Source organism: Nestor notabilis, unplaced genomic scaffold (genome assembly GCF_000696875.1).
Source record: "Nestor notabilis isolate BGI_N333 unplaced genomic scaffold, ASM69687v1 scaffold15344, whole genome shotgun sequence".
NCBI classification, from domain to species: Eukaryota; Metazoa; Chordata; class Aves; order Psittaciformes; family Psittacidae; genus Nestor; species Nestor notabilis.
This window is the reverse complement of record NW_009925294.1, coordinates 1-18,075: the sequence shown is the minus strand read 5'-3', so window position 1 is coordinate 18,075 and position 18,075 is coordinate 1. Positions and strand designations below refer to the sequence as shown.

Below are 18,075 nucleotides of genomic sequence, written 5' to 3'. Positions count from 1 at the left end.
AGCCTGATTGGTAAGCAGTATTTGGAGAGTTTTCCAGGACAGGCTTACTATAGAAGTATGGAATGGTTGGTAACTACTGCCTCGACTCTGCCTGGTGGGGCATGTTTTCACACGCTGGTTGTGGGAACATGCTGGTTGTGGGAACCAAGCTGGGTGGCCTTCTGTCCTTTCCAGATCATGTGGAATCCAGCCCCAGTGACCCCAGGTCTGGTTCTGGGCCCAAGAGACTCTATTCCAGGCTGATGTTAAAATCTTTGCCCCCTTTGTTTGTCTGTCCCTGCCACCAAGAGCTTTAGGTAGTGTGAAAATGTGCATGAACCTTGTGTGCTCCCTAGGTCTGGAGCCAAGATCTGAGCAGGGTGCATTCACATATGGAATTCTGTCTTTCTGTCCAAAACCTCCTGTATCTGTGGCCTTCAGAGTATCCGGTATCCCGCATAGCAGCATGGTCTTATGTCTGTTCTCCATTTCCAAATCTTTGTCTCTGTTGTTCTACTTACGGGTGGATCACAAAAATAATTACCTAAATGAACCAGGCGCCAAAACACCGTAAGTGATCATGTCCTCCAGAGAACAACAGTGATTAGGTCACCCTCGTTGCTTATCTCAGGTTCCCATCCTTAAAATAAGGGCAGCAGTATTTTTGCTTTTAAAAGAGCAGGATGAACTTGTTCATGTTTGAAGTATTAATTGGTGTTGTTACTATTACTCATACGGATGCCAGGGAAGCACCTAATGAACGCTGGTTATGTTACAATAGGCTGTGACTGCTGTTGTCGTGACTAACACAGCATAAATTTACTAGGCTGCCTGTTTATACTAATGCAAACTCCACCGCATACTTGCGGTCCATTACCAGCAGATCACCATGGCCAGGAAGTTCTTATGGTGCTGATCATCTTGTATGACACCTCCAGCCTTTCAAAAGACAGCAGCCTTGCTCATCCAATAGAGTATCTCTGCATGTGCCTCCCAACAGGAGCTGCTGTCCTGGTTTAACCCCAGCTGGTAACTCAGCCCCACGCAGTTTCCCACTGCAACTGGCAAGCAACAAGGGAGCAACTCACTCCCTTCCCAGTGGGATGGGGGAGAGAATCAGAAGGGTAGAAGTGAGAAACCTCGTGGGTTGAGATACAGGTGCTTTATTAGGTAAAGCAAGAGCTGAGCATGCAAGCAAAGCAAAACAAGGAATCCATTCACCGCTTTCCACGGTCAGGCAGGTGCTCAGCCATCTCCAGGACAGCAGGGCTCCACCATGGTGGCTTGGAAAGACAAGTGCCATCGCTCTGAATGTCCCCCCTTCCTCCTCCTTCCCCCAGCTTGACATGCTGAGCATGGTGCCACGTGGTGTGGAATATCCCCGGGGTCACTTGGGGTCAGCTGTCCTGGCTGGGTCCCCCCAGCTTCATGTGCACCCCCAGCCTCCCTGTTGTGAGGTGGGGAGAGGAGCAGAAAAGGCCTTGGCTCTGTGTAAGCACTGCTCAGCAGTGACTGAAACATCCCTGTGTGATCAACACTGTTTCCAGCACAAATCCAAAGCACAGCCCCACACCACCTCCTATGAAGAAAATTAACTCTGTCCCAGCCAAACCCAGCACAGCTCCCCAGTGTGTTTCCTTACTCCCTAGCAATGGTAGTGTCTGTCCGGAGCAATTTCTTCCTTTCTGCTTTAAGAGACATAGAGAAGCAGCTCAGGCTTCCAGCTGCTGGTTTCAGGTGCTTTCTGCAGAGCAGTTCCTTTTGGCTATTAGAGATTTGATGCAGAAAACCAGATTCCCTCCAAATGTGTCTTTGCTCAAGACCAAATGTTGCTTACCTTCGTAGAGAGGGTTTCTAATTATATTCCTTAATAATTTGCTCTAAGTGACATGGGGTGTGTGGGGTGATAGACTGGGACGTTACACGTGTGTATTTGGGTGAGTAGCAGTGACATTGTCTTTGCTGTGGGCTGTCACACAGGCGTGACACCATTTACCCTTTGCAGCCATCACATGGGGAAGGAGCCGTGTTACAATGAGTCTTCCTTCCCAGGGGCTCTGCCCAGCCCTGCAGTGGCCAAGCCACATGAGCCACACACCCCATCCTGGTTGGAGCCACCTCTTCCCGGTGGCCCACACCTCCACCTCCACATCCCCATGTTGGGCTTTGGTGTTCACCTCTCCCTCCTCCCAGTGAATCTTCAGCCAAGGGCCACCTCTGGAAGCTGACTGCGTGGTGTGTTGCGTCAGTCCCTGCACAGCTCATGATTCAGCAGTTGTACAAGCTTCATACCTGTTAGGGACATGCCAGAAACCACAAATGTTCCTAAGCCAGCAACAGCAAAAGGAACTGGGAGTTTCCACTCAGCTCAAGACAACAATGTCTGCAGTAGATTTTCTTGCAAATTGGTTCAATTTCATTGCCAAGAGATGAGAGCAGAAAGAGGATGCCAAGGGATGAGAGCAGGAAAACCAGCATCTGGATTTCCAGAGCCCAGAGAGTCAGAGATCTTCAAGAGAACAAGCAACACATTGCTCTGCACTGAGGTCTGCTTAAAGGGAATAAAAGTGTTCCTGGAAGCAAGGCCATGAAACCATTAAGCATTTCAGGAAAATCCCAGGCTGTGAGCTCCATTCAAAGAAAACACTCCCGAGGTGCATGGGAGCAATATGCAAACATCTCTGCAGGCGTCAGCTGGAAATTACCATTATCCAAACAAGTGCTGGCACAGGAGCAGTGGTTGTGGTGCACGAGCTGCATGTCCTGGTGCCAGACCCCAGGCAGAAGGGCTGCCCTGTTGCTGATGGAGTGGTGGGTAACCCAAGAAGGGGCATCTCCTGGCATCCCGCGGTGCCTCCTGCCAGGGAGCCAGGAACATGAGCCAGCAATGGCAGGGTTGCTTCTCACTTAGCGCAGCAGAGCCTGGGACACAGCCCTGATTGGTTTCATCCCACTTGGCTCAAGTGAGTTGAGTTGGCAAGGAGAGCTGTGACAGCAAATGCTTGTGTTAGGAGCACAGGAAGCTGCATTCCCTGCCTCCCTCCTGCTCCTTTGCCTCACCCTGCTCTGTGCAGGGATTTTCAGATCAATACAATTTAGGTTTGAGGGGGAAGGGAAGGATTGAACAGTTGGGGCTGGCAATAGAAGAGATGGTCTTTGCTCAGGGATTGTAGTTTTGGTGTAGCCAAGATAACAGTGATTGGCTGCAGTTGTCTGGAAAGAAGGGAAGAGTTAAGTTGAAGGAGTAGGAGGGATTGCTGCCTGCTCCAGCTTCTGCTTGCGAAAAGTGGCACCACTCTAAAGAGATGGAGAGTAAGAGAGGATAGTCCATCCTGGACTGGCATCCTGCATTAAACTAAAACATCCCAGGCCAAGGGTGATGTTGCTGAGCTTCTTGTCAGGCTGTTCTCTCTTCTGCTTTTCCCTTCCCAAAGCACAATTTTCTGGCAGCATATGTTTAACTGTGTGTGGTGCAGGCAGAGATGGGGGATCCCCTTGAACTGTGAACTGTTGTAGGCATGAGAATCCTCTCTAAATAGCCTTGAAGTCATCTTCCCAACATGCTTGGATGGTAAGTGTGTGCCAGATCCCCATAAGGGCTGCTTGGCTGTGATCAAACAGAAGGCTTAATGACAGGAGATGCAAATGATTGCTATGGTTGCTGGTTGGAGACGATCTGAGCAGAAGTGGAAGGCTGAGTTCTAATAGAGCTGCTCTGCTCACCAAAAGGCTGGTGCGAGGTGGGGACACGTGGCCTGAGCAGGACTCTGAGCAATGCCAGCCTTTGGTGTGGCTTTGAAAAAGTTGCATCTGATAAATAGTTAGTTTAAGCATAAACTGAGTGCAAGAGGGAGGGATGGTGCTCTTAGCACTGCTTGGGCTTTGCTACCAAGTCCCACAGTGCATAGCTGACAGATGACCACCCTCTCCCTGTGTCCACGTACCAGGACGTGTGTTAGTGTACCAGTACACTCTGCGGTGTACCGTGTTCATAGTAAAGTGTTTCACTGCTTGGCTTGGGCTTCTGCCTGGAAAAAAGTACATACCTGGCACCTACCCAAGACCTATTTATAGCAGGAGTTCCTAGAGGAAAGTGTGAAACCTCAGAAAGCAAGGAATTGCTAAAGAATCCTGTAAAGAGCAGCAAATTAACCCCCCCACCACATGCACCAATAGCCCTAAATCCCAGTGAGAATCCGTACCAAGTGACTTAATGAAGGAAACACCAAGAGTCAACAAGGGCAGCCTGAGAGTCCTGCCTGAAGTGCCACATCACCAGCAACAGCCCGTGTGAGAGATCACATGAGCTTTTTGTCCTTCCGACAAACCGTGTAGAAACAAAGCCCGAGGACACGAAGACTCCGTTCTCCATGGACACACACAGTGCCTTTGAAGACACCTCTACTATGTAAACAGCGACCTGTGCTTCAGACTCTTCCAGTCCTCAGACCTCTCCTGATTTTGCTGCACGTCTTAAAAAGAAGGAGCTACTTAAGAAGAGAAAACCTCCGTAGTGTGACCTCTGAAGTGGGTACCAGTACAGCGGGTGTTCAATCAGGTACATGCAATTTTAGCATCAACTGTTGTTCCCCCTCACAGGCAATAGATGTTTCTCACACCTCGTCACGAGCTGCTGAGCTGAGGTCCTCAGGGAAACCCACACTTTATTTTTCACTCTGCCTGGCTGTTGCAACAGGGTCACCTTGACCCTGCCTGGGCTTAAGGGTGTATAATTGAGCACCGAGCCCAAATACGGTAAGAACAATAACAACAACAACAGAACCCCAGCCAAACCCCCAAACCAGGCATTTCCTAACTTGTGTGTGGAACAGAGCGTCCTGTCCAGTGGACATCCTGCCTCCTTCCTGGTCTTCCTCTGCAAACACCATTTACCTTCTGTGTTTATCCAATCCATACGCTCCTTGCAGTTCTGTGATTCCTTCAGTTGTTCCACCCGCTGGACGAGTTGTAACAGGCACTAAATGATGGAGGTTTTGTTGCTTGCTTACTTTATACACCCGCAATTTCCTGGTTTCTATGTCCAGAGAGTAGTAGTCTTTAATTTAATATTATTCATAGATTTTATTGCATATTAGTTAACTTTGTAAAGCACCTTAATGGGCCGTGTCTTTTTAATTATATATGGCAAAACCTATAGAAACAAAGGAAAATTGACCCAATTTGTTACAGCTGGTTTACAAAGAGCCCTTGAGGTGACTGAGCATCACTTTCCCCTTATATAGCACTTCACACATTTCCCAGCTCCTGTCAATTCAGATCACATCTAACCTCCCTTTCCTGAAGCAGCCTCCGCATGCTGCGTGGTTGCCCCTTCTCCCTCCAGCACTGAGCCAAAGCCCAGTATCTTGTCAGTTATTTTAGGCAGGAGGAAGACCACTGACATAGTTTGGTGGAGTTTTCTTTTCCTGCTGCTTAGTGGGAACATGCAGAATGCTGGGGTTTGACTTTACATTCGTGGCTCCAAACGCTTTTCAGGCAGTGCTTTGCTCTCGAGGCTGCAGGGCCGCTGCTTACTCTCACTGCTGTCTTGTCCCTTGTTTCTTCGTGTCTCTGTCTCACCACACAGACCTGCATAATAAGAGCAAAACTCTCCTCTGCCAGATCTGAAAGTCCTTTCCAACCCTGACTATTCTATGATTCTAAGTCTGGGTGAGCACCTTTCCTGATGCAGCAGCTGCAGTGTGCCTGTGTTTTAGCTGGAGGCTGCAGTTCCACAGCACTGTCTCGTCATAAAGTTCAACTATTTCCTACAGTCATTCTAAAAACCCCTTTAAATGTTGTTGAACTTGTAATGCATTCAGGTCTATTGTGGAAATGACCAGGAAGCATTTTCTACAACTCTATGTTGGCTGAATGACTCTGTATTGGTTCATGTACCTCCTTTACACAGCAAAAGCTGCCATAAGCCCTTTTCTAAGTACCCATCAAGTGCTGTCTGGCGCATCAGTGAGGTGTGAGCTGCAGCCACAGCTCTGGTTTGTGTAGCTGGAATATGTTTGAATATCAGCTACACCACATCCTGGACACAGCATTAATTAAACAGACTGGCCCTGCTTCAGGCCCCAATGGACAAGCATCCACATGGCAACTGTGAGCCTTGTCGGCAGCAAGAGATTAAGGAATTAATTGGCAGGGTTAATCTTCATGTCAGGGATGGAAATGAATTGTTAATTTGTTTGGATGAGTGTAAAGTCCTCTCGCAGCGATGGCAGGTGGGATCACATGGGAAGAAGCCTGCAAAGCTGCCCTTCCTGGGGACCTGCCTATTTAACACCTTCTGCAAACAGACCTCTCAGGTTCTTTGCCCCTGATGTGTGAGGAGTTGTGCTGCTTGTGTGTAACCTCCATCCTTGCAGCCCACAGGAGGTCCTATTTAACACCTTCTGCAAACAGACCTCTCGGGTTCTTTGCCCCTGATGTGTGAGGGGTTGTGCTGCTTGTGTGTGACCTCCATCCTTGCAGCCCACAGGAGGAGGGAGAGAGACTGGCTGCAGCCTTTGTGTTACGGCTTTTCTTTCTGATCTTGCTCCCGGTTGCTTCATTGCAGGTACTGGATCAGGCCAACCTGCTCCAGGATCTCAGAGGGAGGAGGAGATGTGCTGTTGGGGCAAGTGGTACCAGCCCTGCACATAGTGTACAAAACTTGCTGGGTCTGTACGGACACTAAACCCGCTGCTCCAGGACACTGTAGTGTGAGAATCTGTCGGAGCAGTTAATGCTCTCATTTTACACTGAGGACAGCAGAATATTTTCTATTTTAGTATCTTTTGGATCTGTTAAAGCTAAAGCATTGGTCACATCACATTCAGACATAGGACAAAAGCACCTCAGGGCTTATATTACTAAAATGTAAATGTAACTTACCACTTGTGCTCTCTTTTGTGCACTGAGCTAATTAGTTCAGCAGTAAGAAGCACTTTCTCCCCAAGCTGTGGCTGTATAGGTTGTGTCACAACCTGATTCTAGACGTGACATCAAATAGGACTTGCCTGTACAGAAACCCAGGATCTTTCTGGGTGTGCAACAATCCTGTTTAAGACCTTGCAGTCAAAATACTACCCTGTTGCCTACGCTTCAGTTCCCACCATCAGCTCTTACACCTACTCTTCCATTTTCCCTGAGGTACCGCTGGTCACAGCACACAGGCACTGCAAGGTGCGTACAACAGGTTAGGTGACAATCACAGTCTGATCTGCTGAAGTGAATTTGTAAGTTGTTGCTGTTAGGCAAGATATGTTCCTCATTTTTGGAGCAGCCTTCATGTGTGTGTATAAATATCACAGAACTAGGTACTGAAATACAGGTACAGTTTCCTCCTGTTGTTGTCTGCGACAGCGTGGGAAGCCACCTCTCTGTGCCCAACACATAATTTATGGGGAGACTGATGCTGTTCCAAGGCACTGTAGAATAATGAGAGGTTTTCATAGCCAAAACCACTTGGCTGGGTTTAGCGTGCAGATCCACATCCTGTCTGTGCACAGCGTGTCACCACGGAGATACCGAGTCCTGCCAGTAAAAGGACTTGGGGTGACAGGTTGGTTTTGGTTCTCAGGTTCAATCCCCTCCCAAAGGAATGCTCATTGCTGTGCTTGTGTCCTCTGACACCAACTCCTGCTTCTTCCCACACCTGCCCCATTTCCCTACTCCTCCAGCTTCCACCCCACATCCCCCATACCAATGACTGCATCTCATTTTTACCTCTGTTCTCCTGTTTAATGAGGAGTATCTTTGTGCCACTGTCCCCATCCGTGTGAGCCTACAGAGAAATCCATCCATGTCTTATGCTTATTGAGGGGCAGTTTTGATGGAGAGGGGAGAGCAGGGTGTTCATCAGGGTCTGGGGTGCTGAGCAGAGCTAGAAGCAAAGCAGAAGGGCCAGTCTGATGTTTGGGTGGTGGGTTTTGTTAGGCTGTCACAGTCACTGAGTGCTAAGTAAAAATATATCTGATGTGATACTTAAGGTAACCTTAATCTGATCATGGTCACTTGTTATTTGGGACCTCAAATAATAAGCTCTGACATCAACTGGCACCGCAACCGTCTTGTGCATTTGTGTAAAACTGTTTTTGGGCTGTTCCGCATTCTGCAGGTTATTTGAGGCAATCTCTTTGTAGGTGTCTCTCGAGCACTTGCTTGTACTCACCTTGCATTTCACGTTCTCCTCTCCCCACAGGCAGCCAGATGGTTGACTGTAAGCCAAAACTAAGAAGGATTTCCTCTTTTCTTTGGATGGGATGGGGGCTCAGAGGTTTACAGTTGTACTTAATCAGATAGCGTCTGCCCTGTGTAACTAAGAAGACCCACAGCATGTTGCTGGCACAAGCAGCTACTCAAATGTAGTCCTGCTTGAGCTGCCATTTTGCATTCCATGTAGAACTGTGCTTTATGGGTTTTTGATTTATTGGTGCCCTGAAATGCCAGTAACATGGTGATGTTCTAGTACAGCTTTTGTGTACTATCATTTAGTATTGATATGGTAGGAAACTACAGTTTGGAACAGATCTGTCACCCTGTCTATGCCACACAGAAAGTTTAAATATTAAAAGTGAATGAGTGGGTTCATCACAGACCTAGTTAGTTCTTTGTGTAGTAGCCTCTACTATCCATATTGATGTTAACATCCCATACAATCAGCTTTAGAAAAAGGCAGGAGTTGGTCCCTGTGCTCATTCACTCCTCTAAGGAGAGCACTGACAGAGGACTTTTACTGGAAAACTGGCATTTCTGCAGCAGATTTTTTTTGGGGGGTGCTGTAGGGCAATTGACTGTCCTCCTATCAACTTTGGCTGCAAACACTTCTTTATTTATAAATAGCAGAGATTTTACAAAATGAGTTCAATGTTCTCTTTCACTGTTCAAATCGGGTGGTGAAGCAGTAGAACATGCCCTGGGAGATGAATAACTGAGAGCTCTTACTCTGCAAGTTGTGTGTTCCCATGCAAACATCAGAAGCACTGGAGCTGCAAATACAAGCCTGCAGTACCTGCTGTCCCTGTATGTCAGAGCACAGCATTTATTACTTGTGTGAAGACTAGATGTATTTTAAAGGACAATTAGTCTTCTATGACACTTAACAGTAGAATTGCAACCGTGAACTTAGTGATAGGGTATTTTAGGATCACTTAGTAAGAGACCTTTTAGCAATCCAAGACCAGAATTTGATGTTTAGCATTTTCCTTTCTAGGAGTCATGACCCATTTTGCAGGCACCAGGGCCTCAACAGTATCTCCACCTGGATTTTCTAAGGAGAAGGTTCCTGTCTTTCCTTGAAAGTGGAATCAAGAAGAAAATCTTCAGGAGGCAGGACCCCAGGATTTCATCATCTCATTTATGGCTTCAGTGAGCTGTGTGGTAAGTACTGTTTGTCTGTTGCCCCATGGTGGAAGGTACACTGCTTTAGTCATTCTGTGCTATGGTTGTAAGGTTGTTCTGATGTACTTAAATCAATGAACTACACTGTGAAGATAATCTTGTCTGAAGGAAAACCAATAAAATACCCTGTAAGATTAATACACGAGATGAGAAATCCAATTAGAACACATCCTGCCACTTCAGTCGTTACGGGCATGATCCACACAGGTAGGTCCTGTGTAGTACACAGGAACTGTAAGTGGAAAGGCAGGTTTGATAAGTCCATTCCAATTTTTGGTTATGGATAGCTCAGGGGCCTAGAGCAGTGACAGAGGAAGGCAAGCTCCCAGATCAGGAGGGAATGAGCTCAGTTCGTAGAAGACAGGTATTTCTTGACACTGCAGCCATTTGTCCTAAAGACACAGGACCAGAGATGAAAAGCACAAGGCAGGTTTGACACTTTTATTAACAAAGAACCCATAGGGCTCAGTCATTAGTACAAAATACAATCATGTTCCTGTAGGTTAAACAGCTTTTTTTCTTTTTTTTTTTTTATTTTGTCTCTTTTAAACTGTTTCACAGTTATCAAAACAAAGCCCCTGCATATTGAACTTATTGTGCAAACAGTAATTATTTTAAGGATCAATTTCTGCACTAAGCCAAGTGTCAGAGAGCAGAACTTAATCTTGTTTTCACCCCTCCTTCGAAGGGCGACATGTGCTTCCTAAGAAACACATTCTAGTTGTCTTTTTTTTTTGCAGCAAACAATCTAAGGCCACAGTTTATCTGCAAATAATACAAAACAACTCAAAGATTTTAAGGAGAAAAGGGGGAAAGCACATCTTTACCCTTCATGCGCTTGTTTGCTTGACCATGTTTATCCCAGGTAGCACACATCACCTATCGGGTATTACAGTCCAAAAAAGCACCTATCGTTCTTTAAGCTAATATTTGGAATTATTAACATGCAAGTTAACACACAGCCACATTACTTCCCAAGTAATTATAATGGTATCTGTTTAAGAAGAATACACTTGTTCCCTTTCCAGGTGATGTGAATGGAAATCCTGCACTGATTGTATGGGCACACCATCATGAACTCAAAGGCAGGAGAGCTGATCTCGAGACTTAAGGTAAATACTGATCCACAGAGTGACCTTTCTAACACACGCACTCCCATTTTGGTTAAAGCTGCATCTGCTGTAGAAGACAATACTTAAAGTTGCACATGAAAACAGTAACTGCAGTTTGGAAACAAGCATCTCAGTGTGTCTTCTACACTGGTGCAAAAGTAACTTGAGGTGAAGTGCTAGAAATCAGTGTATGAAGTCATACTAAAAGACTAAACATATGCATCTGTGTGTGCCTGTAGAAAAATCCCTGCTTCTGAAATGAAGCTAGAGTTAATAGAAAAAACATTTAAACTTGTTTAAGCTGCAGTTATTGATGAAATGAAGGAAACTCAGTTACTATTCTTCTAGTTACTAGGAAGTACAATGTTTAACCATATGAAGCACCGGGTTTTGACCCCAAACCCTTCTGTAAGACACATGGAATAGCTTGAGTAGTTCAAAATCCCCTGTAGTTTCACCACTTGACTGTAAACTCGTGGATCGAGAATGCTGTGTTTCTACTCCTTTAAGTGATCTCTTGATGGTGCCTTAACTTATCCCAATTGATGCTTGGCAGGAAGCAAACATTCTACTTTTAATGAAGGCAGCAGAAGGGTTTAGTAAAATGCTGTGCCTTCACCCTTAGCAGCAACAAACTCTCACTGTTCTAAATGACCTGAGGAAGAAAACATTAAAATATTGCACCAAAACAAAATAAAACAGCAAAAACAAACAAGGAAACACACTAACAAAACCCAGTATGGATAGCAAAGGACCAGTGCAGCCCCTGACAACAGATCTCTAGACGAAAATGCAGGAGGAATGAAAAGCTTTGTGCCGTTCCCAGAGGATTTTGTTCCCCTGATGCCTGCTTTCACTTCAGTTATAAGCTATGTCTATTCTGGGTATATTTACACCTCTCCCTACGCCTCCTATCTCGGTCACTAACCACAGAAACCATTTAGGGTCCTGCTAGAACCTTGAAGTATACTGGAGCTGTAACAAGACTTTTTTTGGTCTCAAATCTGACCATAAGTAAATATCCAAAACAGAGGTAGGCTTATAAAGGCTTCTGAATAAATAAGAATTGTCCATTTTGCTAAATATACCTGCTCTTGCTGAAAGGCTTCTCCCTTGCCATGCTTCCCCTCATCATGCTATCCATAGGCTTAAGATGCAGAAAAAGAACTCACAGTAGAAGAGGCTAGAATAATTCCCTTAAGAAATCCCTTGAAAGAAAGCATAGTGCATAAGCTCTTATCCAAGTTCCATTTTCTTTTACATACTTGTGTCTTTCATTCAGTACACGGCTGCCTTCATACTATTGCGTAACAGCTATTCTGTCATCCATGATGTCTTTAGGATCATTATGACTGATGAAATAGTACCACTTGGCAGTTGTTAGAAGGGCAGGTTCTCATGAAATACAAAGGTAAGCTAGAGCGAAGACTTCACTCCATGAAGTGCTCCTTTCTTGGGTGCACACAGTGCAACAACTGAAGCCCCTTGAACACTGGAGTGTTTTGGAAATGTTTTCTCACTCGCATTCTGTCCTACAACACAAGTTCTCCTAAAGGAAGTTCACAACATAATGATGTAAATTCTTCCAAAGTGTTCCAAACATAATATAAATTCTTCTCTCTTCAGAAGAGCCTTGCATCTCCTCCTCGTACTTTATGTAGTATACCCACTTTTCAGAAAGCTTTCAGTATTTTCAGGTACTCCTCGAGTATCCCAAGCAGAGCTGCTCCCACAGTATCCTCTGTGCAGGCTAATCCAGCAGGTTCTCTTCCATCACCAGACATGCTCATACCTTCCCTCTCCACTGTCCTTTGCCTTTCTTGCAGACAATCTTAAGTTTTGGAAAAGAAAACTGTTTCCTTTTTAGCTGCACTATCAGCTTAAGCAGCAAAAAGATTAAGACATTCATCACAACGATGCTCATTACAAATCCTCTTCAGAGCATGAATGAAACAGGCTGAATTTCCTCTACATCAGTTGGATGTGGATCAATCTACAGAGAGAAGAAAGGCCACAATTACTGCCTGTAACACTTGCATTTCTATATGCAGGGTTGGGGGTTTTTTGCCATCTGACAATAAAACAGCACCTGCTGTTTATTTTTTTACCTCAGAATAAAGAGGTGGAGGCTGAAACCGGAACTCTTGTATGTAAGCAAAGACGGGACAACACAATTGTTCCTCACAGTCTATTGGTGGTGGATAAGCAGGAACATGTCTGGAGAACTCTTCCTCAGACACTACATCAGCATAATTTGGTGGTGCTGAAACACAAGAGATACTACTCTCAGATTTCAAACTATTCGCTTTTGAGACAACAGGTTACAGCATCCTAGACCATGAAAACTGTATTAAATATTATGCTATTATCAAATCGTATGAAGTGCACTATACTCTTAAGTACTCTAACTAGAATTACATTTTTAGTAAGCTTAGGTTCAGATGCTCCAGCAACAAAACCCATATTCCATCATGATATATTCAGCAATGATTAAGGTGTCTATCTCCAACACAGAATTCCCACTATCAGAAGTTAGTTACTTCAGCTGACAGTCAGACAGGGGTAAAGAGAGACTTAAAAAAGGCTGGAGTTAGATCCTCACCCATCCTTCTGGATCTTGACTTAGATTTATGCGCCTCACTTCTCCTGAGTCATAGTTGAATGGCCTACATCCCTAGTAGTACCCTTAAACTGCACTACTACCCTTCCACACAGACAGTGCTATGCTGTAATACAAAGATTGCAATAGGTGTTACCTTCAGGGTGTTCTGGCATGGTCAATGCCAGCCAGCTCATATCCATACTAAACTGGCTGGTAATGCTGGAGTTTCTGCTTGAAAATCCAATACATGGAATAGTGCCAATCACCAGAGGCATTTCAATCATCAATTTCTTAGCACCAGGAATATGGATATACACCTATGTGACAATTCCCAAATGAAAGAAAAAAACATCATGAGACCCCACTGAATTGCTGCTTCTAGAAGCTACCCTCCTCCCTATGCTGCAGATTGCTTAGAAATGAGAGTTTTCTCATCTTAGGTATGTTTAGCTAATACTCTGGCAGCTTTCCTTATTTTCCAGCAATTTCCTTCTTTCTGTACCTTGTCTCTAGGTAGCATTAAAAAAAACACAAGAAAGGTTGACAAAAATAATTATGCACTTGACATTCAGTTTTATCCTCCCACTTCTGAATCAAATCACTAGAGGAACCCACTCAGCTTGAACTACTTTCCTCTAATAACCTTTGCAAGTCCAAAACTAAGCTGCTGCTTCCTCAGAAACATTTTTCCACTTTCCCCATTATTCTTATCTTTCCATTTCAGAATCTCTTCATGATCTTCATTCCCTCACTTATATGCTATACAATATTAATTTCTATTTACTGTTGTTCCCAGATTCAAACTCTTAACAGTTGCTCAGTAAACTTTGCTGTCCCCAACTCAATGTAAGAGTCAAGAGTATGCACATTTGTAATAAAAAGCCATACTTACAGCTAACGAATATTCTACTCTAATAATACAGCAGTCAAGTATAGAGGGGGATACAGGTGGGATTTTCAGAGTTTTCCCATTCCAGGTATCTGTACTCCCAGAGGCAATGTGGTTTCCTCGGACATTGGCAACCATCTGACGGAAGGTTTTTGTCTTCCCACTGGCCAGGTAAGTTTGTGTTTGGAAAATGGCAGCTTTTGGAACAATCAAACGAGAGGAACAGTTCTCAATTTCTGCATAGATTGGAATGGCTTCCCCTTCAAGACAGAGAAAGTTCAGTGAATAATTTGTATTTACCAACTTTCCTCTGGGAGTATCAAAGCATGTTATGCAGCACGTACATCATCTGCAATGTTATGAGAACAATACTTGTTAGTTTCCTCAAGCTAGGCTTATTTTTTTTGCTGCAGAGTGGTATCCAGGCAGAATTACAGCCACCTACTACATTTTATATATAAACAATGATTAATTTTGAAACATTAAGCATAACGTGAAGCAGCTATAAAAGCTTTATTGCAAATTACATGCCAGTCTTCCTCTTACACAGTACTAACTGAATTTCAGAATGCTTTATTTCCTCAATGTATCTCATGTTACCAAGATCACAAAGAAGTTGCTAAAGCTCATTCTTACAGAAGTGTAAACCTATACAAACAGGACATAAACACCTCATTATGTCCCCAGTTAAGTATTTTATCCCAAGTTAAGGCATTTTGTTGGTCTTTACACTCAAATGTACATGGCTTTTCCGTAACATTACTAACAGGACTTCCTTCCAAATTCTATTCTCAAAGCGAGAGTAGGGGGAAAGGCAAGATGATTTTTGTTAAAGCAAGTTCATACAGATCTCAATTTACTACCTCTGAACAGAACTGTTCTTTCAGTTTCAACTATAAAGTGCTGGCTTTCAGAGATGAAAAAGAAACCCTATGAGATATAATAACTACTCTTACCATTACAGTATCCCTTCCTCTCAATTTTGGCACTGAGAGACACTGGCCCAGAAGTGAAAAACCAACAGCCAACCATCTTCTCCTGACTTCTTAGAACAGGTGTCTATAAAATATAGAGTATTTTTCATTTTAGGGCATGAAGCTACCAATCACTTGCAGTTATGCATATCAGTCAGTGCAGTCTAGCCCTAAAATCCACTGGATTTGACTTGCTGTACTACTCAACGCACTGGAGTTTTGCCACCACAAAGTGGAACCAGGGTTTGGCTAGTTGAACATAGGGCTGTTTTAAAATCCCAGTCTGCATTTAGACCACATCAACTATGTAACACAGAGAGCAATGGAATGTAATCTGGCTTCAGAAAGCTTGATTTAGCCAGTTTTACAGGTGTGACTTTTTAAAGGGCTAATGGAGTACTGCAGCATTTATGCCCTTGTTCCTCAGTGCAGAAGAATGCAGAATTAACTTCAGCTGTGAGCAACTAATAGTTAAGCAGGTGAATTGTTTTTACCTTTGTATCCTTCCCAAGAAAGGATAAATGCAGACACACCAGGTTAAGGTGATGCATCTTCATAACTTGCAAGACACACAACCCCCCAAAAATTCAGGCTCATGACAAAAGCCAGCATAATTATCCCTGGAGGACTGTCACATCAGATGACATTTCCACTGCATATTAATTAGAATAAACTTATAAATACACGTCAAGGGTCCAAAGTAGGACTCAAGCTACTTAAAATGATTTGCAGGCACCGGTGTCCAGTCAATAGAATTATGAAGTCAAGAAAGAATGTGTGATGCTTTGCACTTTTGGTGGTAGCCTTCATTAAGACAGACACTGCCTACTTTACGTGCCCCACAGCCCTCTCCTGTGCAGTAACCAGTAGTCTACTCTATCCTCACTGTATCTGGATGTGCTGTCTTCACACTCCTAACATACAGTGCTGAATATAAAGACTGCATTCTGCTTGCAGATGTCACAGCCAAAATAGTTCTCCAAGTTCTCTCTAGAGTGAAAGATTAAAATGTAAGCATATAAAGAGGAAAAAAAGACCCTGCTCAAAACATCTCTTAGCTACACTCACATCATGATGAAATGTTAAAATTATCCTAGCATTTTAAATAAAATAGAAATTACTCATTCATATTTAAATGAATAACCATTTAGATCCAGTTGCTATCATGAAAGTGCAAGGTATAATTTTATATTATTTTCATAATATGGGTTGAGATAAAAGAATCCAGCTCATTAGCTTCCATCTTGCCTATTTTCTCATTACTTAATGCCTGATCTTTCTTATTACTCTACAGTATTTCTAGTGATTATTAGAAACTCAAAGCTATAATGTGGCCAAATCTGTCATAAGGAAATAACTGAAAAGATCTCTGAAGCAGCTGCATGCACACACTTAATGTTAGAAAACGACATGCAAAATGGAAGGATACGTAACATAATGGCCAGAGCATAAATGACAGGCTGGGCATGATTAATACTCTTCTGTAATTACTGTTCCTCAACCTACTATTATTGTAGAGTTTAGGACACTGCAGCCCTGTGAATGTAGTTGCTCTGGTAAGAGTAACTACTTTATGTTTGTGCATTATTATTATTAAGCCTTATTTATGCATCTGAAGCCTGCATAACTTTTTGGCAAGAGCATCTCTGCCAGCAGGGATGTAATCAATGGTATTAAAAAAAGCCACTCTGTTTGCTATTCACACAACCTAAGATCATCTATTTATAGAGAAAAGCTTAGGGAGCTTATATGCTTTCAGAAGTCAGAAAATGACACTCCAGAATAACATGGAAATGGTTATGGCTGGATGTGAATGCTTCTTGGAAGGGATTTTTTTGCAGCTGGCTTTGGAGGGGGAGGAGGAGTGGTGGGGACCCTCTTACCAATAAAGCTGGTGAGCTGACGTCGATATGGCTGATGACCTGAAGCTCTGCCTGCACGCTCTGGTCAGGTGCTGCAGGCCTCTCCAGAACTGCTTTCACATAGTACTGAATACTGCCGTATTTCCCAGTAAAAGAGGTCACCAGAGGTCTGAAAGGAGCAGTCACAAAAGCAGGGCCATCAGTTTGCAATTCAGATCCAAACACCAACACTTCCTTTGTACATAAAATGTTTACCAATTTACAGCTTGTGCTTTCAGTGCCCTAGGGAGACTGAAGCAAACATGACTTGTCTGTTTGGTGGCTGATTAAGACAAACATGTAAAGCTGATCTATCAGTTTGATATTAAAAAAGCCACAAGTCAAGTGCCATTCAGTTAGTGCTCCACAACAAACTGTGTCCAGCACAACCCCTTCAGGTTGGATTGTTTAACTTACTCTTGGGGGAGTTGAAAGCTGAACGGAAATTCGTGTCTTCCATCGAGAAGAACTAAGCTTTCCTCACCTGTAGGATAAAAATGAGTGGTATGTTTTAGTTATTCCATAAATAGCAGAACAAAGCAGACCCTTTTATAAATTATTTATGTATAAAAACACCCAGATGCGAGGGACTAGGAGAAGTTTTAATTGATCCCAGTGGGTTCTGGATTGGAGCCCATGCTTTATTTATGCTGGGATGCAATTTCAATGGAAAAATCAAGGAAACACGGAGACCTTGAGTTACAGTTCAGGACTTCTGCCAATTTCTAATCCAAAATGGCTTCTTTCAGCAGGAGGGCCATTAATCTACTTTTAAAATTAACAGTGGAACTAATTTTTGTGCTAAAAAGCTGCAATTTGAGGTCAGTATTATGAAATACTATTAATATAAGTATTCTTAATATATTCTACTGCTATGCTATTTTTAAAGGCCTACATTTACTTTTCCCACAGATAAACTTGAGCTGCGTTTCACCCTTATGGAATGAAGCAGGAGGGCCATTAATCTACTTTTAAAATTAACAGTGGAACTAATTTTTGTGCTAAAAAGCTGCAATTTGAGGTCAGTATTATGAAATACTATTAATATAAGTATTCTTAATATATTCTACTGCTATGCTATTTTTAAAGGCCTACATTTACTTTTCCCACAGATAAACTTGAGCTGCGTTTCACCCTTATGGAATGAAACACCATTTCCCCATGATTCTTCATTGCTGCTGTAGTGCTGCAGTGTCCAAGTGACAGCTCTTCCAGCTGGAGACTC

General features: G+C 43.5%; 1 protein-coding gene across 1 annotated transcript; it reads right to left on the bottom strand.

Moving 5' to 3' along the window:
- Positions 1–12,155: 12,155 nt before the first annotated feature.
- ARRDC4 (arrestin domain containing 4) lies at positions 12,156–17,334 on the bottom strand (the record flags this gene model as incomplete). The annotated part of the gene is made up of 7 exons (XM_010013002.1): positions 12,156–12,477; positions 12,593–12,747; positions 13,241–13,403; positions 13,979–14,235; positions 14,932–15,034; positions 16,833–16,980; positions 17,268–17,334. Coding segments are annotated over 7 exons (950 nt in total), but the record flags the coding sequence as incomplete, so codon positions are not given.
- Positions 17,335–18,075: the final 741 nt, after the last annotated feature.